We start from the raw sequence: 23,385 nt of genomic DNA on the forward strand, positions 1-23,385 counted from the left end.
GATTACAGTCCGGAGTACCAAAGAGAAAAGGGTAAGTGTTCCTACATATTGTGTAAGTATGGATTAGCCCTCTCTTTCGCGTCAGTGGACACATTGTCCATCGAAAAGAGTCATCCGGTAGTCGACATTTTCGTGCAAGCGAGAAAGTTGATACCTCCGTAAGTGCGGGCGGTAGTTGTCCACGTCAACGCATTCTGATGGATCACTTTTGTGAGCGTTCGTGACACTCGGGGGTGGAAGGCTCGGGACGAGAATCACACTGGAGGGGGAAGATGACGGGGTAATGAACGATAAACGCCTTATCGGAGACAACTGTCTGAGACCTCCGTACACTCTCAGCTTGCAACGGATTCCTTTGAAAAACTAGAGTGTACGGGGGCCCCGAAGCACTGAGAGCTAATGCACCTGTTGTTTGCTTCCTGATGCCTTCAAGTGCTGATTGTATTCCTCGAGACACCTTTCGATGGAGCGTACAAAACATAGGCTGCGGTGTTGGAACTGAAAAGGCTGTTCAGTAGTGAGCGACGGAACAAAAGGTGACAAACCCCCTCTACGCTCCAACAACCGCGCATTGGTATGATGGCTATGTTCGATGGTAGCCCTTGAAAATGAATAACAAATTGAAACCCCTCAATACTGCTGCCTCTCTTCTGCCTGCCAAAAAACGAAGTGTGTCATCAGTGCTACGAGGAATTGTCACAAATACCGTACTGGCACTGCAAGGCCTTCTCCTTTCCATATCCCGCCTTCCGGTGGCCTCTCTGAGAGGCTAGAGTCTGTCCTGCTGAGTTCCCAGCCAACTGGGCTGTAAACCGTGAGAAAGAAACAAAAATGTGTGATGCGGAAATCTGCCACTTCAGAACTTGAGTTCCTAGAGACTTTGCAGCATTCAGTGGTTTTCAGTCTTCAGTTACACCTTCGCCACTTTCGGGGCAGCGTGAGTTAAGCTCTCTTTCTAAGCATACCATCTTGTTTTTCGGGTGTGGGCGATGTGAGCAAGGGGTAGTTGCCTCCGAGGCTACGGAGGTTCCCGCCTCACCACCAAGTGCCTCCGACTTCTCCTCAAGTACAGCTCAACATCTACGGCTGGTGTTGACTCAAAGAGCGACTGCTACATTTTTCTCCCACTCTCAAGGCAAGCCGTGCGAGATGCGACTTTTCGCGAACGGGTGGGAAAACTCTCTCTGGAAAGGGAGCAATAATAACTACTCATACTGTTACTACAAACCATCTCAAGCCTCTACGTAGGACCAAGTGAAGATCCACCTACCAGGCATAGCATGCCGGTGTCTAAATAAAGATTCTCAAAAGGAACTGTACATGACATTGTTTGTATTCAAGAGATGTCAAGTTACAAACAAAGAAAGAAAACAAGTGAACTGATCGGCATAGTAACATCAGACGTCCTTACAGATCTGATGAGTACGAACAGGTGCACGTGTATACGCAGACACTCGCTGTTGGAATGAATCGCGCTTACAGAATGCGTGAAATACTCCAAAGAAGGAAAATACGATCTAAGATGACGAAGAAACACAGCTGGCGTCTCCATTAGTTATCCGGCCGTTGCTGCGTATTGAGGCATTGATGAATGAGAGAGTATGCAGATTCGAACAGAACGGTGCTTGTAAATTTGAATGGTGCTGCTGAAGCTGGCGAAGTATCAATAGAAACAAAGTACGGAGATCCACTGAGAGACCTGCGGCAAAACAAGTGACACAAGAACCCAAGTTCCTCTAAGTCTTTCTTCTTCTCTTCCACGCGTCTATGCGTATAGATGTATAGGCAGTATGTATATTGTGTAGAGACAGTTCAGTCAAGCCCAGCCGGCCCGTGTGTCTTATTCTACGGCGGCACCCCAGCCTACCCTCAACCTTTCTTGCACAGCTAACTTCGGGATACGACAAGGCTGATGTACCCATGCAGTCGGCTCACCCAAACACACTACCTCCGCGGTGATACTCCTTCAGCCATCTTTTCTTTGTTGCAGCCGCCTCCGAATATGAGTGTTAGGTCTAACTGGGGTGGATGGAGAATACCCGGCAACAGCTTCTCCTTCGGCAGTGCCGCAGGCTTGTATACTCTTATATCAGCCGGAAGAATACACATAACATGTACCTGTATTCATTCAGTCTACTCCGCGCAATACTTGGCTTTTTCATGACGTATGACGGCGGGCATCGAAGATCTGAAGTGTCTTGCCGGCTCTATGGTCTTCTTACTAGACAGCGCGCGCTTTCTGCCGGAGGTTGTGCTAGAGTGCGATTGTTTCTGATTCATCATCGTCACCATCTATGAAGTATTCTCACGGCTTACTAGTCAAGCGATCAAATGCTGCGTCTGCCCTTGTCTTTTTCTTTTCTTCCTTGTTCTCCCGAGACGCTTTCATCTTCTTGCCACTCCCGCCTGTCCATAAGGCCGCTAAATCACCTGAGCATCAAGGAGATGTTTCACCCACAGGACACACATGCGCAGTACCCTACCGTAACAAAAGCCCCTAGCAACGGACACTACTCAGAGACACAGCTAAGTATGGCAGACGGCTTCACCCTCTCCCTTCACCCTGCTGAAGAGAGAATTCAGAACATCAGAGGAGATGAAGAAAAACACCACCATAGACACCTCACTCACCTTGGAAGACATGCATGTGGAGTTGAAGAACTTTGGACAGCCATAAGAGATGAAACTGGAGGTGGGGACTTCCCACGTCGATGTCCGTTGAAAGAACGAGATGTAAGAAGAAGAGCAGAGGAGGGAGAAGCGCAGGCGCCAGAGAAGAGCATACAAGTCCCACAGATGTGAGAGGTATAGCCTCGTAGACGGAGATTAAGGTAGGCAGATCGTTCAGCACTAAGCTATAGATCAACGCCTTGAGGAGCATACCACACAGCAACACACAACACATCCACCTGTACATTCAAGTCAAGGTCAATTTGCCTTTATAAAGAAAAAGTGGAAGCGAAGATAGTCGTATGTGTGATGCTTAGATACTCTCTCCGTTCTTTTCCATAGTACGCGAGTGCGCAAGGTATACTCTACAACTGAACCTACGACGGATACAAACGAAAAGCAGAAGAAACATTCCTCGATCTATCTCCGGCTTCTTGTTCTGCCTCTTTGTTGAAAAAGGTACGAACGTCTCTACGAGAAAAGTTGTACTACGTTCTTCCCTCTCAGCATATCTATGTCTGTCACCGTCGTATGCTTCTGCATAGGAAACATGACGGTGACACCTACTTCTCCATGGTGTCTCTTGTGTTCTGGTCAAGAGCTTTGCCCGTCGGCGTGCTCTTTACAAAGTCTCTTGGAAAAAGAAAGAGAAAGTAACGAACAAAACAAGGAAAGGAAGAGCAGATGTCGAGTAGAACCGCATATCCGGAAGTTCGTACCACGCGCTTCGCTTTTCATAGCTGTGCTTCACGTACGGACGAGCAGCAACCCAGTATATACGTGTATATACGCGATATATTTCGGTAGTTATCTTAGTGGTAGAGTCATACAGGTACCCGCATATACACATACATATACATGCACAGGCATACATATAGACACGTACATACAGAATAAAGGGTAAAAAATATTGAGGACTGATGACTGCATGTGTCTCTTCGTATTCCTTTTCTCTTCAAATCGAGACACCAGAACAACTGTCGTTCTTCTGCGCATCATATCTGAATCACACGGAAAGAGAAGAAAGACCCACTGTCTTTCTGAAGATTCCATTCATCCCTTTCTGTTTATCCTTTCAAGCAACTGACCTTTGCGTATTGCTTCTGTGATAATGCTCGACAGATATTGCCAGTTGTGACGTTGGCTGTCAGGAGAGGGGGAGGCCCGCATGCAGCACCAAGACCGGAAGAAGACCCTCCAAAGCTCGCATACATTCCACTCTGCAGTTGTTAAGACAGTGTACATACACCCCAACACAAGCAAGTAGTCTTTGAGTGGACACACAAAGAACAACCTCTGAAGAGGCTTGCGTACACTCCACTCTGCCGCTGTTGTACAGTGCACATACACATACTACCGCTCACGAGGTATCATGCTACAGGTCAACATGACATCGAAACTTCGCCTTCACCTTCCCACACAAAACTCCCCCCCTTTATTTGCCCAACACATCGATACACCTTGATCTAGAGTTAACACTCGTTTCCTTACATCCACGATATATAGAAACCTAAGGTACTCCTGTGTAAAAGACTGAGTCTTTGGCCAGTCATATACTTCTCTATTTCACTCAGATGAAACGACTTCACCGGGGTACCTTTCCGTGAGAGGGACTAAAAAGCAAGAAATCTATGTTACATTCTTTCACAAGGAAAAGAGAGAAAATACCTCTCTATGTATCTTTCGCCAACTCAGTCTTGCACAGATTCTAAGCCCGTGACGGCTAATCAACAAGAGGCTAGAGATATTCCTGTCAAAGATGTATGGATGTAGAAAGAGAGAAAACAAGGGGACTGTGGAAGAAAGGCTTACTTTCAAGTTGACACTGTAGATATATAGACCCTGAGACGTAGCTACAGCCCAGTTCCGGCTGTCAGAAGAGAAGGCGACATCATGGACAAGAAAGAGACGTGTGTTTTTTGAAGCCAACTCTCCTTTTTGCACTCCTGGTAATGAATGGTGCTGAAGAGAAAAGGATACCAAAGAAGGAATGCAAGAGCAGAAAGCCTATTCTCAAACAACCACATCGCGGGGTTGGCTAGCTAGCTAGCTGGGCTAATAGCTCATCACATGTCTCCTATGAATACATTTCGGCATGGAAGCTCTATTGATTTCCATGAAGTGTGAGCTGACACCTCATAGGGCTTCTGTTCTCTCCCTGGAAGTACGGGCAAAACACACAAAGACTATTTGCTCCCTCCGTTTCCCTATTCTAAGAAAGAACAGAGTTCCCCTACATCTGAGAGGATATGCACATTCACGTCAGATGGACGTACTCATATCTCTTCCGCACTTCGACCTTTGTAGACACATGTAGGTCTGATCTCTCTGTCTGTCTAATATGTATAGAATACCTGGTCATGTACAAAGTGGTGTTTACAGTGAGGAAACGAATACCTGAGGAGAACTCTGTTAAAAGCCTATTCACACTAATGAACTTCTCACCCACGAGTCTCTCGCTGACGTTCCCCAGTCGCTGTCTTTCCCACACGGAGCAAGAGACAGTTTATACACACCTATAGACACTCTAGACAGATAGCGAGATCTAGGTGTAATTACACTGGTTACACTACATACAGTCTTTACAGGCAAATACACGTCATACCTATATACCGTATGGCTTAGGCACAAGTCGTACACCAGGAAATCCACACGAGGTGATCTCACTATGCTCGCATGGACATATGTTTACTAGGTAGACATTCCATATGTATAGATATGAACAACACTGAGTAGCGTCACATTCGAGGCCATCGTACTATAATAGACGTCTATAGAAAAAGACACGCACATTAGGGTGAGTACGTGTGGCGTGGATGATGATAGGAACACAGACAGACCGGTCCAGGTACAGGAAGCCTTCGTAGATCAAAATGCAAAGTAACACAACAGAGATAGATGGCGAAGAACTAGGAAAAGACTGACCTGCTTGATTCGCTGGCGTTCTCTAGCTCCCTCAATGAACGTATCATCTTCATCCGACAGATCGTATTCTTGTAACGGGTCACCTGGCAAGCCGACACAAGATATACAGACCGTCCACTTGTCATCAAAACACCGATATCGCATCGCATCGACACATTCGCATATGCAGATAGGATATAGATACGTCTGCATGCATATGCGATCACATGTGCCGCCTTTCCAAGACACGCACATACGTACGTATATATATGTACGTATCATCATCTTGTACTTATGTACGTGTGACATACATGTAGATTCTTGAGTGAGTTGATAAGCTGGCCCTTCTATCCAAAGTCTAGTGAGGAGGCCAACGAGTGTACGTACAGGACTGGCTGCTCTAGCAAGTGTGAATACGCAGTAAGTACTTAAATGCCCATCTGCTGAGAGTCCCGAGTACAGGCTAACAATGAAAAGAAATTCTTCGGCATCCACTACTGGACTGTCCCCTACATACGAGAACAAAATAGGTGCCTACAGATGTGTATCTTCAAGAAACAGGACACATACAAAAGTACATACATACATACCAGCAAGAGAAGAAATCGTACAGAGAAATATCCACTTCACCACCGTCAAAACTCTCGTTTCATTGGCATGCACATGAAGACAAAAAAGATGCGTTTTTCTAGCTAGTCGATGAAAATGAGAATCGGGAAAAGGTAAAGAAGACACCTCGTGTGCTGAGTGATTGAACGAATACCTGCGTCCGTGATGAATCGGGAGTTGAGTTCTCTGAGGATCCCGTCTAGAAGGCGGTTTCTCGTCAGAGGAAATTTAGCGATGAGAGCTCCAGTACGTGCCTCATAGAGCAGTGTACATACACATCGGTGACTCCCTACAAGAAGAAGAGAGCCGGATGATGAGAATGAGAGAGAATCGACGGAAACGTTCAGATCCAGTCCTGCTGTATTGCCAAGAAGTTGCTGAAGACAGAACAACCAAGAAAAAGAGTCATGAAATCAGCTCAATCATTCTTTTCCACTCGGTCAAAGGAGGGGAGAGAACAAAAGAGGACAGAGGGGACAACAGGAGAAAGAGGAGAAAGAACAAGAGAGGAGACAGCCGAGAAGAGCAACAAGATCACCAGGGCCCTCTTAGCATCACTCTACTCTTTCTTTACGATCTGTGGTAGCCGTGGTCACCTTCCCCTCTTACCCTCCGACTGTGACAGCGAAGACAGCCGCGTACACCCCCGACAGCAGCGCAGGCAGAAAAAGCACACAAATGCGCAGGACAGGCGGGCTGATGCCGATATATATGTGGATATAGGTTCTATGTATGGCAGTGTTCGTACAGCTAAAGAGACAGTCCTCCATGCACACACTGATACCAAACACGTGCACTCCTTCTACACACATCTCTCTTCTGGTTGGATATAGCATGTAGTTATACATGTATGCACAAGCACGGACACCTATATGTACATGTCTATATAAGGCAATCCCCCTGTCGTACACAAGAGAGTCTTTAACACCTCTAGACACATGTAAACACCCTCACTCTTTTCTCCTTCCTGCTTTCCTCCACAGAGCCCGTATCCGCTCTACCCCCTGTATGTATCTTTTCTCTCTGTTGAGAACATGCGACTGTTCCACAGTGGAGACGAAACTGAGGGAGGACAACAGAAGACCTACCTTCTTTTCTTTCGAAGCGAAGTTGTTTCTGGCGCGGCGATCGTTCTGGCTTCGCCGTCCTCCTTGGATATCTCGGATGACATCTAAAGTCGCTACAATACCTTCCTCAGAACCGAGACGGGTATCCCATAGAACTACATAACCTCCCTCACCACCCACAGCTAGTAGATCAGTGCCCCTTGGATCAAAGTCTAGACACAGCACTCCTCCCGGCTGTTCAAATGTCTCAGGTGCTCCTCCGTGCGAACGACGCGCATACAAATCCCACACCTAGAAAGAGATAGAAAAGATATACGTCAAAAAGACAGCTTTTACAGATGGGTATGCTCAAGAAAAAGGAAAGGTGAAGAACAGAGAAAGACTCCCCCTGTGGATCGACTGACTCATCAATCCTATCTCTGGATGCATATACCACACTCTACACCTCGCTTCATCGCGAGTGAAAACAACCTCCCCAAGGAGCGACCACCTACGTGAACACGTGAACGACATCCTCCTCTATACACTTCCGAGTTTCGCAGCGCAGATGTCCTTTCCTTCTCAGCATTCATCATCTCTGTTTTTTTCTCGCTTGATGTATGCATATATACATCTTTACACAAGTGACCGCCAGCCTCACCAGGGACAGTAAAGGTAGGCTACGTGTACACGGAGAACTATGCGAGCATATACAAAGGCTCCGGGAAGAGGGGTGCACGAACTTCATCCTATGAGCGTATAAAGTACTGATAGCATCCCTGTGTATTCCACGAGTCTAAGTACATGTGTATATCTGTAGGTGCGGTATATAATACCCTCCACGTAGACCCATCTTCACTCTCTCTGTACGTTACCCCTCTCTTTCTCCTGCACTGTGATCAGCGTGTAAACCGAGTCGATCCGCCACGGCAGTCATGAGTTTCTCGAAGACTGTGTGTCTCCTTTCTTTTATGGCACCTTTCTTACCTTGAGTTTCTTATCCCAACTGCCGGTGACGATAACTCCCTGTCTACTATGGTGGGGATGAAACCGTACAGCAGCCACAGGTCCTTCATGTCCCGTCAATTCATCGACAAGTTTGCCTGTCTGTACACTCCAAACGAAGACAGAAAAGCAGCTCCCTTGGCCTCCTGCGACAAGAAGCTCTCCCCCTGAATCGATTGCTAAACAGCTGAACTGGATGCTTCCCGTAGGTAGATCATCAAGAACTGTCGATGACGACTTCTTCGCACTTCCGAAACCTGCTGCCGCTTGTCCTGGCCGTGCTGTGAAAACCCTAAGAAAGAGAAAGAGAGAAGAGGCATTGCCACACAACAGATAGATAGTGACATATCGTCTCTACAGATACACGGAAGAAGGCAGAATAATGATGACTGCCATGCTAGGAAGGACAGGTGAAACGAGACATCCATATATGCTGATGGATCTCTCTTTTTCTCTTTTCTCCTCACCCCTGGAACTTCTCTCTACCACTCTCCCTTGTTCTCTTTTCTACGAGACATCCTCCTTATCAGTGTCCGGACGTCACATTCATCCCTTGCAGATCTTTCTCTACTCGTTCTTTCAGACTACAGAGTTTCTTCTCATGTAGTTCTCTTTCTTACATCGCTCAGCAAAGGGAACACACACTACGGAGATGAGGGAATGGCAAGCACATCCGTAGAGGGATGCAAACAGATTAGACGAACTCTACGCACGTACAGAGCGAGAGAACGAAGATACAAAGAGGGCGAAAAGAAGAAGAAAAGGAGAGGAGCGAGGTGAAGAGCGAGAACGGAGGGTAAGAGGACACACGCGACAAGACAGAGACACGATTGTCGGTGGTATCTTCTCTGTATGCAGATATAGAAGTATGTACCTCACCTGAATTGTCTATATCTGAGGAGATCATATCCTCGTATGGTTCCGTCAAGGGATGCAGTGAAAATCGCATTTCCAGTAGGTGAGAAGACCATATCTGTTACTGTCGCCATATGATTAGTGAAGGTACAGAAACAATAGCCTGTCTCTGATTCGAAGAGCTTGACACGTCCATCAACTCCTCCTGTAGCGACAATCCCCTTCGATGCTCCGCCTAAGCCTAACGAAGAAGATGAAAAACCTCCGCCATAAGACTGAGAAGAGAACTGTTGGGCATGACCTCCGCTTCCAGCTTTGGCTCCTATACGTGAAGCTCCCGAGAGTGCGCCATCAACAGAGGGAGAAAAGCAGACACATCGTAGACCATATGCATGCGACTGTTGTCTTAGCACATACGACTCGCTTCTCCATTCCCATACAATAAGAGATTGAGATTCGATGCCTAAGGCAGCGATCCACTCTCCATCAATGGATAGAGCTAGGGCATCCAAAGATGCTAACCCTAGCGACAGTTTACATAAAACCGAAAGAGAAGGAAGTTCATATAACTGAAACACACCCCCTGCAAAACCGATCAAAAGATACTGAGACGGAAGAGGAGAAGAAGATGATATAGCCGATCCGTATGTGGATTGGTAATACGGCGTTATATTCGTACAGGCATGAGTGACTCTCCCATCAAGGTAAGAAGAGGAAGAAGACGAAGAAGCCGAGCAATAAGCCTTTGTTTCTGTCTTCCATATACCGCGCATGTAATTGATGATCGAATGGTGACGCCTGTCCTCCTTTGAAGATGAAGATGCAAATGTAGACGAAGTTGATGTGCTACTGCCTATTCGTCTTTCCCCTCCTTTCCTTCCTTCTTCTTCTTCTCCTTCCGTCATATAATGCGTGTCATTCGCTTCCTCCTTCTCCTCATCTTCTTCAGAGAGAGAATCTCCCTCATTTGTCTCTTCAGTATCTTCCTCATGATCATCTTCTCCGTCCGTTTCCTTGTCTTCGTCTTCTCCGTCGCACTCCTTCTTTACGACGCGTCCGTCTTGTTTTTTCACTCTCTTTTTCTCTTTCTCTTTCTTCACAACTTCTCCTCCTTTCTTTTTCATCTCCCGTTCTTCCAGAAGTTTGTCAGCAAGCAATCTGCCTCCTGGGTGTATGACACGAGCTACATTGGTACTCTTTCGTATCTTTCTTTTCTTTTGCCTACTCTCCAGTCCTTCTCTTTCTTCTCCTCTTGCTGTCGTTACTTCGCCAGACGTCTCTTCTTCATCCTTCTTCTCAGCTCTTTGATGTGCATTGAGAAGCTTCAAGCGAGCCTGTAGATGTCCCTCCTCAGAGCGATTCTTAGGTATCCACTTCCATACAACGATCCCTCCATCTCGATTCACAGAGATGATCCGAGTTAAACATGCCGAAAAGCAGACAAAGCGGAGAGGATGTTTATGTGAAACAAAGGCGACAGGTAGAAATTCCTCATCTCCCGTTCTTATAGAAGATAGACCATCTTCTGCTTTTTCTCCTTCCTGCAAACTTTCTTCTTCATGCCGAAATGTCTTGTTGGGACTAGCCACGAGCGTTTGGCATTCGTCCCCCCCACTTTCTTCTCGTACAACTAGAGAAGAAGACTCATCACCTAGCTCGCCTCCACTGTAATGATCTCTATCGGTTTTTCTCCTTCTCTTCTTCTCGAGAAGAGCTTGCTGTGATGCTTCGGCTTGGAAGGTAGAGTGGTCTTCGTTGCTTGCGGAAGACAGAAAAAGCTGAGACTTCTTAACTCTCCAGAGACGTACAGTACAGTCGAGACTTCCCGTGACCAGATGGGTTGAGTCAGGGGACCATGTAAGGCTTGTGATGGTTTGCTGGTGGAGGGTCACTGAGCGATGAAGGCGCAGTTGATAGGCATACCGAGCTTCAGGCGAGTGCCAGATCTACAGAGAATAGGGGTAAAGAGATAACACGTAGAGAATCGATGGGTGAATAGATACTTCGGATAAATGCCGATATGAATGAATGAATGTGGGGCGTCAATATTTACCTGTCTGCACGCGGTCATTTGACTTAGAAGTAGGCCATGCATTCTCCAAGGGCGTACACGTACTGTCTCGAATCGAGCGCTAATCAGATAGAGGGCATATACAGCTCCAGAGACACGTAGAGTTCAAACTGTATAGACTTGACTCATACCCACACGCACCAGCTATATAGATGTGAAATGTCCGTACAGAAGACAAGTATTCTCCCATCCAGGTGCCGAAGCTGTTCTACAAAGAGAGATGTATATATAATCCAAAAGCATGGACACATACACCTGTGTATATCTACACCTCTGTATAGATGTGTACGAATATATATACATATATATTTGTTTATATATGTAGTGTGAAGGGATGGAACGTGTGTGGAAGAGCGCAGGTTGGAGACGTCTCTTCACGTTCTTGAGATGACACAGAAAGCTGAAACATCAGAGATAGAGAGGACAACTAGAAAGGTCAGTCGGAGACATCTTTCTGTTCTCTCCCGTCTTTAGCCCGACATCCCCGCCTTTCTTTTCTTGCTTTGACTCACCTGAATGGTCCTCCCGATAGCTACTGCAAAGAAGCGATCGTCTGGCGAGAAGGCGGCGCCTGTGACAACGTGCTGGCGACTCTTGACAGACTCCCATTTTCGCTTATTCTCCGAGCTTGTACTGGATTTGAATTGAATGCGGTTTACTACGCATGCTTGTTTTACCAAATTCAGAATGAGGCCTTGACCATGAGCATCGATACTGATAGCTAGCAGGTTATCCGAACGTACGCAGAACCAGGAGACGTCAACCCGTGCCTCGAAAGGCAGTGTATATACACCGCAGTTTCCGACAGTCTTGTCCGCGTGAGCCAATGAATCGGGATCTTGCATATCATCATCGCCATCTTCATTCTTATGTTTCTTCGCATGGTGATGGTTTTCTGATTCCTTCGAAGAAGAAGAACCGTCACGAGGTAACAAATCGCGAGAAAGAACGCCGGTTGAAGAATGGTCTTGGGTATGAAGTCGGTAGCATGCTACACGGTTACTTGTTGGAGTGTACAGACACCTCGCCGGTTTGTCGAAAACAATATGGGCCTGGGAACTCTCAAATGGAGCTCCCAGGAGATTCGTAAAAGAATAGGAAAACATTTTGTTAACGAGAGAAGAGACAACGGCCACACAGCATCTTCTTCTCCGACATCTCCATTGAACCGCGAAAACGAAGTTTTCAGAAAACAAGAAGAAAGAAGTCGTCGATACTGCTTCCTGCCCGCCGCAAAAGGGGAGCTGGATGGCCGGGCCTGCAAGGTCAGTAACAAGGCTTATGACGCAGATGAGAGTCCCCCCGCGTCTTTCTCTTGTCCATCATGATTTCACCTAGGAGAGAAAAGAAAGACGAGCGGTCGGAGAACCGTGAGCGGAGAAAGATGATCGAGTCTGACACATCAGAAGCGGTCTCAACGGACGGGTGAGACTCAGGTCGAAAGAAGCCTGCAACGAACGACCAGGAAAGCGTGGTGGGAAACAGTCAGAGAAAGTTGGTTCCGGTCGATCGGTCAGCAGACTGCTCGGCTCTGCATCGACACTTCCAAACGACTAAAAGCTGTGCATCGATCGGGGGCGCCACTCGCCTACATCGCATGCGTGCATGCATGTGCCAAAATGGCTTTGTGGGGGAAAAAAACCTCGCGGATTCTTTCCGTCGCTGTGTTTAGATTAGCGTCGGGAGCGAAGAGCAGGCGTTTTACACCTCAATATCGTGTCGGGAGAATTTCGGAAATGCGCTCGTTGAGACGCGACTCTACCGTGCATGCGAGACATCAAAAGGACAGATTGTTTGCATGCAAATCGCGGGGAAAACGAGGCGGACAGGCGATCATGGCTGTAAAGGCCAAGGCAATCCACAGGGGGGACCCGATCTCATCTATGCAAGATCCTGAAGCCTGCTCCCTACCGTTCAGCATTCGTATCCCTTTTGACGAAACGTGAACTAAGCCCTCGTTATTTCCTAAGACTGTCAGTTCGTCTCTCTCGTAGGTCCAGCTTCACGTTTCGTCAAAAGGGAGACGAATGCTGAACGGTAGGGAGCACGCTTCTTGAGAGAGTTATTGTCTGATCCCCGACTGGTTCATCTGGTCACGTGACAAGCAATGGTTTGTATCTCTCTCATGTCTTCATTTCAGGGGGCTGCCTAGGCTTGCGCCTAGGCAGCCCCTCGAAATGAGTAGAGATCTCACTCACCACCTGTGGTACTGACACGCAGCTTCAGACGCTTCATTATAGGAGTCTTCAACTTGGATTTCCAGCCAACAGAAGAGTCTGGCTAGAGATGGCTTAGTTCAGATAGCGTTTTGTCCCCTTCGGGTTTTTGTACACCAAGCATGGCCTATTCGAGTCGCAGAGGATCCGTGAAGATGGGGGGACCCCGTGCTCCTTGGCGCACACACCCTACCCGGTCAGGGCTTCTACTATAGAATACGAACAGCCTCGTCGCAGAATACGAGAACGGAGGTTTGCCAGCAGGTCTATACAGGCTGTGAGTGGAATGCCTTCTCGGACTCCCTGTCTCTTCTGGTAGTTCTTGGACAGCTGTTCTGGTTTCATGGTCCTCTCTGAATTCTGCTCCTCTGCCGCTTCCCCACACTTTAGTGACCTACCCGTGACGGCGACTCTCCTTGGACACGTACGCGCGGCTGCGATGCAGCAGAACTTCCTCAGCCGAGAGACTCCGGTATATACCCACGAAACCCGGTTTTCCCACTGCGGTACGACTATCCCGTGTTGGGTTTCTGGCGGTTTTCCTTTACCACCCTACAAACCGCAGCCTTACCCGCATGGATGTTCGTTTCACTGTCCGTGACGTCTTCTTTCGAAGGAGCAGGCGGACTGAGTAACAAGGACTATTGGCCAAGCCTTCTTGCTTGAGAGTCACCAATCCGTGCTACCTACGATGATTTACGTTTCTCAGAATTATCCGTTGCGCAGGCTACCTGTTGCCAGAGATCTTGAAGTCACTTTCAGAGAATCGTCCACCTCCCCGAGGACAAGCGATAGTATCACAGAATAATGCTCAGCGGATTAGACAACTCGATTGACTCATAGCTTCGTTCCACATTGACACGCAAAATCCCAAGTTCAGGAGATTCCCAACAATATACCGCAGACTCTGCGCATTCTCAGCCCGACACAGACAATGTGTCCCGGGCACTTCACCGAGACTTCAGCAAAGGGTGAAAAAGCGCTACATTATCAAATTTCGGCGAATCACAATCGCTTCGGCGCGTACCTGCGTACAAAACTCAGTAAGGAGGTACGCCTCGGTGAAGACAAACGTATTAGACTCATGGGCGGCTTAGTCTGCTCCTGTCATCTTCTCTGTCGCTTTATCGCAGACCTCCCTAATGAGATCTGCGGTTTTCTCACGAAGAACTGGGCCGACTTTTTGGGCCAAGAAAGTCTTCACACTTTGAAGTATCTGTGTCTTAACTTTTTCAACAATAGGGCCGGCAATCTCCTTCAGTCTGGAGCCTGCAGATTTCAGTCCTTCCTTGAGTGTGTCGATGAACCTCTGGTCTTGAAGGAAAGCCGCTTTTCCCATACCGTCATGCGGAGCAATGGAGACAAGTTTGTCGCTCTTGATTTGAGCGAAATTGAAGTCATCACCGAGGCTATCCCCCGAATCACCACCCCCCATACCACCAGCTTTGCTAACTTCAACAACAACTCTTTCGCACACCTCCTCGACAGTTGGTTTCAAGGAACTCAGAAGAGCTTGGCCAAAGCCGCCCATCATTTTCTTGAACGTCTCGCTGAAGTTGTTCGTTGCTTCTGTCTCAAGACTTGCCATCACTGCGCAGTTACAACGGAGAGAAGGCACACACTTTGAATCTGTTGAGACTTGCAAATAAACTGAGCGGCCTGCTACCAACACGGGCAATACTAAACCCTAAACCCTCTTCTATTTGGAACGGCTTCGATTTGCTACCGTGGGAAATGTCATCTGCCAAAGAGACCAGAAAAACTCATCCAGCCGGTAAACTAGCCGCTGTCAGATGCAACAGAATTCCGGCCGGTCTGGACCCCACGACGCGGTCGCCTTCTCCCCCGGCCCCGACTTCTTCCACGCGGCCACCAAGGATGCCGGGACACGTCAATCTAAATGAAGACCAAATGAAAAAAGGAAATCACGTCAGCGCAAACTTACGTTCACTCAGAGCCATTTCAGCAATCTGAGTTTTGGCCTGTTCCTGGACGAGTGCCAGCTGCGCCGTTGGTTCCTCCGGGAGGGCACTGGCTGAGCTCCCCTCAGCAGTAGGACGGACGGCTGCATAAAAAAAAAAACGCAGGAGAAACCACAAGCGTGAAACAAGGAGCGCTCCGTACACCAAGTCTAGTCCAGAACGCTTCCTAAGCCGATGGTGTCGGTGTAGTATCGAAGTCTTAGCACACTGTAGCTACCCGCTGTCCCTGCGACTCCCATCGTGCGGGCTGTCGCCCATCTCCTTTCATCAACTCACCGTGGGCGCCTGCCGCCGCCGCCACGCCGAAGACGGCGAAAGCTCTGAAGATCCTGCCTGCCATTCCGGTATGGAATTGTGAAAGAAAAATGTCAATTCAAAAGTTCTGGGAATGCTTCGTTAAAGTGAGCAGGGTGCAGAATGAAACAAGTGAAGAACACTGTAGCAAATGGTTACAGCTTTCCGGATGGACGGCGGCCCCCCTGGCATGGCGGGGATATCGGCCGCCCCGGGAGGGGGAGGACGGGGGGCCGCGGAGGAGACAGTTTAGCGCCGGGTGATGATGCTGGACCGGGCTATCCGGCCGTCCGGTCCTCGTTTGCGGTCCCAGTCCGCCGACTGTCGATGCCTGGTGTTGACGGATTGGCTAGCTGGGAAGGGTAGTAGCAGGGTGGAGAACCGGGGCTGGTCCCCTTCCAACGCCTGGGCTTGCATACTGGACGTGTGCGACGGCAGCCCTTGCTAGCTATCTTGCTTCCCCGAACCAAGGTTAGGAAACAAACAAGACGCAGTAACAGTCCGGGGTGTGTGTCCAGCCCGGTAGGTAGAATGGTACTGAAGGTGGCCACTGTAAGTAGAGGGAGTTCTTGGCTGGCATCGTCTGCGGGGACCCTCCGATGAAACCGATTTTTCCTGTTTCTCCATCTTTCTCGTTGAAGTCTTCGATCCTCACATAGTGTGCCGCCCTCTCCCACTGTGTTCACTTTCTTTTTTCATTCCTGGAGCATGCATGTGTAGGCCATGGCAATGTTGCAGAGGCAGAAAAGCAATAGTGAAACACTGCGCCGTCCGGATACCTACGGTCGCTGTAAAATCCACAATCGATACTACGACGCGCACTATCGAGACTCTCCTGTTCGGCTTAATCTGGAAAGCTAAGAAGTAAGACGTATCTTTCCTGCGGCCACTGCAGACTATGCAGCTTCATTATCAGGTTGTGACGTATTACTGGACAGCGTACGGGGATTTTAGGTGGCGCAGACAAAACGACGTGACTGTCTCCGTCAACCGGTGTTTGATTTCGGTGTACGGGTGAGAGTGCGAAAGGTGTTGCGCCGATGTCCCTTCTTCCTGTCTCGTCCGCCTGCTACCTTTCTGTACACTTTCCTCAACACTTTCATGCTTGTTTTTCTCCAACCTTCACTCTGCTGGCAGAAATTGACGCTGCTGGCCAGTCGCTTCCAGTAAAGCTAGGTACAATCAGTGAAGAGGGGGCACTCATTTGACCCCTACAGATAAAGTTCTACGAAGAAAGGAAGAATCACGCACACGACTCCAAGCAGCGTTAGCACCCGCGACAGTTTGTGTATCTCCTCTTCATTGCCGTATCAGTGAGAAGTACTTATTCAGCTGGAAAAAGAATGAAAGGAAAAAAACTCCAGACAACGACGGGGGCGAGCCACGACCCTCAGCGGTTCCATCACGTCCGATACATACGATTTTGTAGTCGCCTCCATCCGGTGTTATCTCCAGGTGGTGCGTTGCCTTCAATTGTTGTTTTGCATATTGTGTTGAAGATATCAGAATCCCGTGCTGGCTGAGGTTCTCCTAAACCTTTTTCGCCGGATTCTTCACAAATTTTGGTTTGAACATCTTCTCGATACTGAGCGACCAGCAGGATGCTCCCCGTGTACCCGCAGCCTTTTGTTTCTGTGTCGGCATCTGTGCCCTCGAGGGAACGGCGTAGCTTTTCTTCTCAAGACCCACCTTGGACACCGGAAAGAGTTAATCCTCTCAGTGCTCAAGCTGTCCCCGCGCACGCTTCGTCCATAGGTCCCTCACTCTTCTCATACCCCTAGCCGTAGTGACAAGTAGATCGTCTTCTAGGGAAATACATGAGCACCTGGAAAACGAAACTAAGCTGAGTCCGAGTCCGACGCCACGAGAGACACCGCGCTCCCTGGGCTATCTACGAGGGGCGTCAATACACTTCAGCCGTTTTTTGACTTCTTTAGAAGGATGCTAAGGACAACGGTGATGATTTGCCTTTCTTCCCCCTTTTCGACCTCTTCTCATTTCTTCCCTTATCTTCATTTTCTATCAAATTCCTGTTAGGGCCACCGTAGACTCATAGCATCACTCAAAGCGAATGCCCGGATATAAGATCGGCTTACAAAAGGCAACAGCTGCCCATTCATGAGTAACCATGCAAGACGTTTAGCACAGATCTGATTGAGAACAAGCCGACCCAATCCACCGCCACTTCTATTCCTAGAAACATTTCCCTCTGCTTTCTCATCGTGTCTATCATCTTCGATGTAAAGACTCTCCAGGGGGAACCATGAGGCCCCGTCAATAGCAAAGAGCTGAAAAATCACAGTCAAAGATGGAGAACAGAATACCACACAACACAAACAGTCCAAGTCTCCTCTTCTTGTGACAGAGGATACTACCGGCATGAATGTCAACACCCCATATCTATTGTATATGTATATGTGGATATGCGTGCATGTAGATATGTGGATGCGTACCTTCACGTACATGTATTATATACCTCTACAGAATCCTTTTTTGCACACATACGAACTGGGTACAATGCAACATGTCTACACTGATGGGATGTACACGTTTCAACCTGGATTGATTCTTATGTGCTTGTTTGCCTCTTCGTCCTTCTCAGCTGTAGTCTCTGCGCGGAATAACTCCAGGTGCCCTGTACACCCCTGGAAGAAAGACTGCCTAGAATCCCCTTAATATTCATTGCTCTACTCTCACTGATTCTCTCACATACACCAGCAAAACGCTAACCGACAGACACACAAGAAGAGACTGATATCTTCAATATCCATTCCTCGAAGAGAAAAAAAGTCCGGACGAGGAACAGTTCAGAGAGACGTGACTCACCTAGCTTCTATAACGCCTTCACAGAAAGACAGAAGTGCCATCTCTACTTTTCCTAGGTGTACGGAGCGAAAAAAACGCAAAGAGAAGTAAGAAAGCTTGATGCAGAGAGCTCATCTTGATAAAGATATCAGTCTATCTATCTACCTATCTATCTATCTACGGCCTACGCCCTGCGTAGGGAGAAACAGTAGAGCGGTAAAGACCAAAGAGGCACAAATGAAGAAACGAACTTACCATCGACTGCTGAACAACAAAGAACACTCCACAGCCTCCACCACACGTCTGTGCATGCATCATACACTCTCCCCATACACCTCCTCCCCCCGGGGATGCTCTTGATATCCTTAGTGAACTCGCCTCCTTCTTCTTTTTTCTGGTCTCGTCTTCCTCTTTGCAACAACTCGACCCAAGACACACGGTTCCTCCACACTGCAAAGAGACAAGGAAGGAGAGACTTGTGGTGGGAATGTAGATAGAAAGGTGCATAAAGAAAGATTGTGGGGTCAGCATTGACCCAACTATACATACAGAGTCATTACACATAAGAAATGAGAGTCTTGACGCTCATACATGGCCCATACACACACCCGAAACGCTTTGTAACGACAGCTGCTGGGCTGCTCGAAGCTGCTTCGTTCAAGGCAACTCCTGGATGTAACACGGAGTGATACATAGACAACTATGGACTATGTCATCGGAGGCGAGCGGCCCTACCACGGATGGGGAGGGATACAGATGCCGAATGTCTACGTGTGGATCCACAGCTATACACATATATAGGCACCAGCACCACCGCCTGTGACCTGCTTAGCTGCGGAGAGGGCTATAGATGAAGAGACTCCAGAATCTGAGTGTACTTCTAAAAGATACAGATACACCCAGATCTGTGTGAGCGGGCTATGCCTATCAGAACAGATGAAATGCTCCTCTCTTTCTTTCCCTGTCCAAAGTCCTCTCTCGTCTTGGACCCTCATGGTGAGGAAATATCTTTTTCCGTATCACTCTGTGACCCCTGAGTCTTTCAACTCTCTCCCTCCAGATCTATGGAACAAGCAATCAATCGGTAGATTCACCCAAATTTCAAGAACCACAAAGAGAAAGACAAGCGACACTTCAGATAAAGATGATGAAGCGACAGCACAACTTTACAGCTCTCGACTCAAGCACGAAATGACTCCGGACTTCTTCCCTCTCCTTCTGCTTCCTTCCTCCTCTTTTTCCCCTCCCCTAGTGCGTCTCCCTTGTGCTTGTGGCTATTCTGGTGCTTACCAGGAGACAGATCGCCTTATGTTCCGGAAGTTCTCCACACTGAGGACATTTGCGCAAAAGCGTTTGACGGAGAAGATCGAGGAAGTCAAGAGGAAGATGAAGCTGTAGAGGCTGAACCTCATCGGTACACGGAGGGCTCATCTCCACACGACGGCGTGAGCTCTCTAGAGCTCCATAGACAACAGCTGGACTTCCAAACATGATCCTACATATCGTTGATAGAAGCACATCTCTTCTTCTATAAGAACACGAAGGCGACGAAGAAGAAGAAGAAGAATTGTGGCTGTCCCGGTTATGCAAACGGAAAGCCTGAGATGATAGAAATGTGAGTGTATCTCCAAAGAATGAATCTTTTCTTTTCATACGTCTTCTCTTATTGCCCTCTTCTTGTCGCTCATCTTCACTTCTTTCCTGCTCTCCTGTACCTTGTCTCAGAGGCAACACAGAAGACGAAGAGAACCTTTCTCCATCTTCTTCCTCTCGTCCTCCTCTTCTCCTGTGAAGAGGGTTTTTCGCCTCGTGGTCTTCATCGGAATGGAAGCTGAACGCCTGCGATTCGAAATGTAGGGGAAGTCCAAGAAGCCTAAGTAAGATCTCAAGCTGTGCTCTTCCAGCAGCTCGAGTTTTACGAAGTTGCTGAAGAAGACGTGTATCAAATGTCCATACAGCTGAGACAAGGTAAAGAGAGAACCTTAGAAAGCTACACAGTCCGATTATAAGCCGATCTTCAAAACGGTTCCACAGCTGCTGTACATACACTCGAACTTCCTGCTCCGATACCACCGTGGTTGGTGCATCCCTACGACGGCTCTTCTTCTTAGCGGTCCTCCATGAGAGACCTCCAGGTGAAGAGGAAATGAATGCATCATAAACCTTCTGATCCTCGCCTCTCTTTTTTCTTTCTGTCGTGTCTCCATCTCTTTCAACAGGCATATCACCCTGTTGAGACGGGTTTCTTGGAGACGCCATGGGAACGGTGTATGAATCTTCACCCAGGCTCTCTCTCTTCTCTTGTCTATCTTTCTCCATCGCTTTTTCTCTCTCTTCTTTTCCTCGTGTCTTCTTCTCTGTCTGGTTTCCGTGCTCTTTCGCATCATCCTCTTTCGTCTTCATCTTTTCTTCTTTTTCCTTGTCACATCTTCCACCCTTCTCCTTCTCCGCGTGTGTTTCTTCTTTTTCCCTTGTGAGAATATAGGGGAAGAAGAAAGGATTATGCATGAGATACCATACAAGGGACTGGAATAGCTCAGGAAGACTTACAGCTCTTTCATTACTCAGCCATACAAGTAACTGTTCGAAATCGGCGAAGATCTTCTCTCTCAACAACCTTTGGCCATCTTCATCTGAACCTCTTTCTTTGTGCTTCTCTCTGTCTCCATGGCATCTCTTTCCTTCTTCTTCTGATCCCTCATCATCTTTCCCCTCTACATCCATCTCGACTTCTTCTTCTTTTCGACCTGTGCTGCTCCTCTCTAATTCCTTCACAGGATCATACATAGGACTACCTCTTGTTTGACTCTCTCGACGCTTCTCTCTTCTTTTCTTCTCTTTCTCCAAGATATCACCCCACTTGCAATACATCCAAGTGTACTGAAGAAGCTGTAATAGAGATGGCTTCTCTGGGAACTTCCCTGCAAGGACACGCCAGAAGGAAGTTAAGGTACCCTTATCATGAAGAACTTTCTCAAGTCTATGAAGGCGATCTCCCTTTGAATAGGCTATCCCTGCTGCACCAAAGCATGGTGTCCAATACATTTCCTTCTTCTTCTCTTGTTCATGCTCGTGTTTTGGAGTTGAAGATCTCCCTTCTCTCGCTGAAGTGAAGTCAGACGGGGTGTCGTAGCTATATTCATCGTCATTATCTTCTTCTTCTTCATCGACATGGGCATGAGGTGATGAGAGTCTTTCGCCCTCTCTCTCTGAGGAGGAAAGGTATCTTCTTCTCTCCGTCGTGGTAGAGTCTTCTGGTGACGTAAAGCGAGATGAAGAAGATGAACAGGAAGAGCTCTTTGTACGACCGTTCAGTAATAAGATATCTTTGCATGCAGTATAAAGCCATTTAACACCTTCTTGCCGACAAGAAGATTCATCACAACGTGAAAAGAAAAGCGGAGGTAAATAGGACTCTCCTTTTCCTTGTGAGAGCAAACCTGTCTCTAAGAAAGACGTGCCCAGGGATGTCTTGGAATTTCCTTCTCTCCATAACGACGAAGCCGAGGATGATGAAAACGGTGATAAGGCATTCAGATAGACAAGAGAAGAAGGGGAAGAATGAACAGCGTCTTGGGTGTGATTCTTCCTTACCAGGTCTGTCTTCTTGGTTATTTCTTCCTGTTCCCCCTCTTTAGAACGCATGCAAGATGTCCCCGGCAGAAAAGAGACGGTTTGACTTGATGAGAGTTCTTCTTGGTGCGTATGTGAGTGCAATCGCAGAGATCCACCCTGGGACTGTAGACAATGAAGAAAGATCTGAAGAAACCCATACCAATTAACAGACTTACCAAGGTCCCGCGGAAGATCTCCGCTCAACTCCCAGGGTCTCAGCCAGTCCTGGTAGAACAGTGAGAAAGCTTTCCGATAGCTAGGATGACTTAGTGAAGGAGATACAGACGACAAGGGAGAAGAAGAAGGAGTCATTGCCCAAGGCGAGGAAGATGAAGAAGTGAGTGCGGAGTTCGGGCACACGGGGGATGTTGAAGAAGAAGAAGTAGTGGTAGTGGAAGAGGGAAAGGAAGAAGAGAAGCATGCTCCACATTCATCTACGAGAAACTCTTCTAAAATCTGCAGACTGCGGATACACATCAACTCACTTAGCCTCCTGCGGGAAGAAAGCATGGAAAGAGAGAGAAGAAGAAAAGACCGTCCAGTGTTCTCTTGGAATTGAATCACCAAGGGTATCTGCTATACTAACTAGGTGCCACTAGTGAGACGAACATGCGACAGAAGTTGCGAAGAAAAGAGAACATGAAGCGAAACAGAGATAGGAGGAAGAGAGAGGGACAGTAGGAATGCTGCAATGAGAAACAATGATGAAATGAGTGGGGATGGTTCTAGGAGAGATGTAAGAAAACGACCGATCACCTGGTGGTCTCTATAGCCATGGGTGGACAGCAATGGAAGCTGAAGGTAATATACTTTTTCATTGAGACGGGCAAGCCTTCTCAAAAGACCTCTCTCAGTCTTTAGAGTGGATGGAGCGAAGGCTGCCAGGAGGAGCGAATGCTTCGAAGGCTTGCTCCAGGAACTACAATGTTTAGTAAGCTACTCGCGACGCCGACTTCGGTTACTACTTTACGTGCCCATTCTAGAGGTTGATATCAACACATACATAGATTCAAGAGAGATGGACAGGTAGACAGATATTTAGAGAGAAACAAGAGAAGGAGACTGAGCGAGGGAGCCAGGTAAACACAGAGATATAGACCAGGATAGATCTAGGGCGTGAAAGGCATGAGAGATCGTGCGCAGGTTTCTCTTTTGGTTAGACGTACACTAAGAACGTCTTCTTCGAACTTTCACGCTGGTCATCGAGAAAATCCTTCAAAACGACTCACAGCCCTATCTGCAGATACTCTACCCTTAGGGCACACATACTTATTTGCGCCTCCCTCTCCTCTCTCTCTACAGGTATACATATA

The 23,385-nt window shown here is 47.8% G+C and overlaps 2 protein-coding genes across 2 annotated transcripts in view; both read right to left on the reverse strand.

Moving 5' to 3' along the window:
- Positions 1 to 1,303: 1,303 nt before the first annotated feature.
- CSUI_003481 (periodic tryptophan protein pwp2) lies at positions 1,304 to 12,266 on the reverse strand (the record flags this gene model as incomplete). The annotated part of the gene is made up of 11 exons (XM_068063679.1): positions 1,304 to 1,699; positions 2,317 to 2,430; positions 2,632 to 2,869; positions 3,759 to 3,890; positions 4,483 to 4,632; positions 5,596 to 5,678; positions 6,338 to 6,560; positions 7,272 to 7,541; positions 8,217 to 8,526; positions 9,114 to 11,035; positions 11,673 to 12,266. 11 exons carry the CDS (start codon positions 12,264 to 12,266, stop codon positions 1,518 to 1,520), a joined length of 4,218 nt encoding a protein of 1,405 aa, XP_067924343.1. The 3' UTR covers positions 1,304 to 1,517.
- A 2,203-nt stretch (positions 12,267 to 14,469) lies between these two features.
- Positions 14,470 to 23,385, reverse strand: part of CSUI_003482 (zinc finger in n-recognin protein) — a 30,695-nt gene continuing 21,779 nt past the window's right edge. The window contains exons 11-16 of the mRNA XM_068063680.1: positions 19,748 to 22,565; positions 18,713 to 18,907; positions 17,686 to 17,940; positions 15,635 to 15,698; positions 15,322 to 15,441; positions 14,470 to 14,966 (exon numbers count right to left, since the gene is read on the reverse strand). Of these exons, the coding sequence (XP_067924344.1) occupies positions 17,686 to 17,940; positions 18,713 to 18,907; positions 19,748 to 22,565 (3,268 nt within the window). The 3' untranslated portion in view covers positions 14,470 to 14,966; positions 15,322 to 15,441; positions 15,635 to 15,698. The remainder of the gene's footprint in view (positions 14,967 to 15,321; positions 15,442 to 15,634; positions 15,699 to 17,685; positions 17,941 to 18,712; positions 18,908 to 19,747; positions 22,566 to 23,385) is intronic.

The sequence above is a fragment of the Cystoisospora suis genome (genome assembly GCF_002600585.1).
Source record: "Cystoisospora suis strain Wien I chromosome Unknown contig_1553, whole genome shotgun sequence".
In the NCBI taxonomy this organism is placed as follows: Eukaryota; Apicomplexa; class Conoidasida; order Eucoccidiorida; family Sarcocystidae; genus Cystoisospora; species Cystoisospora suis.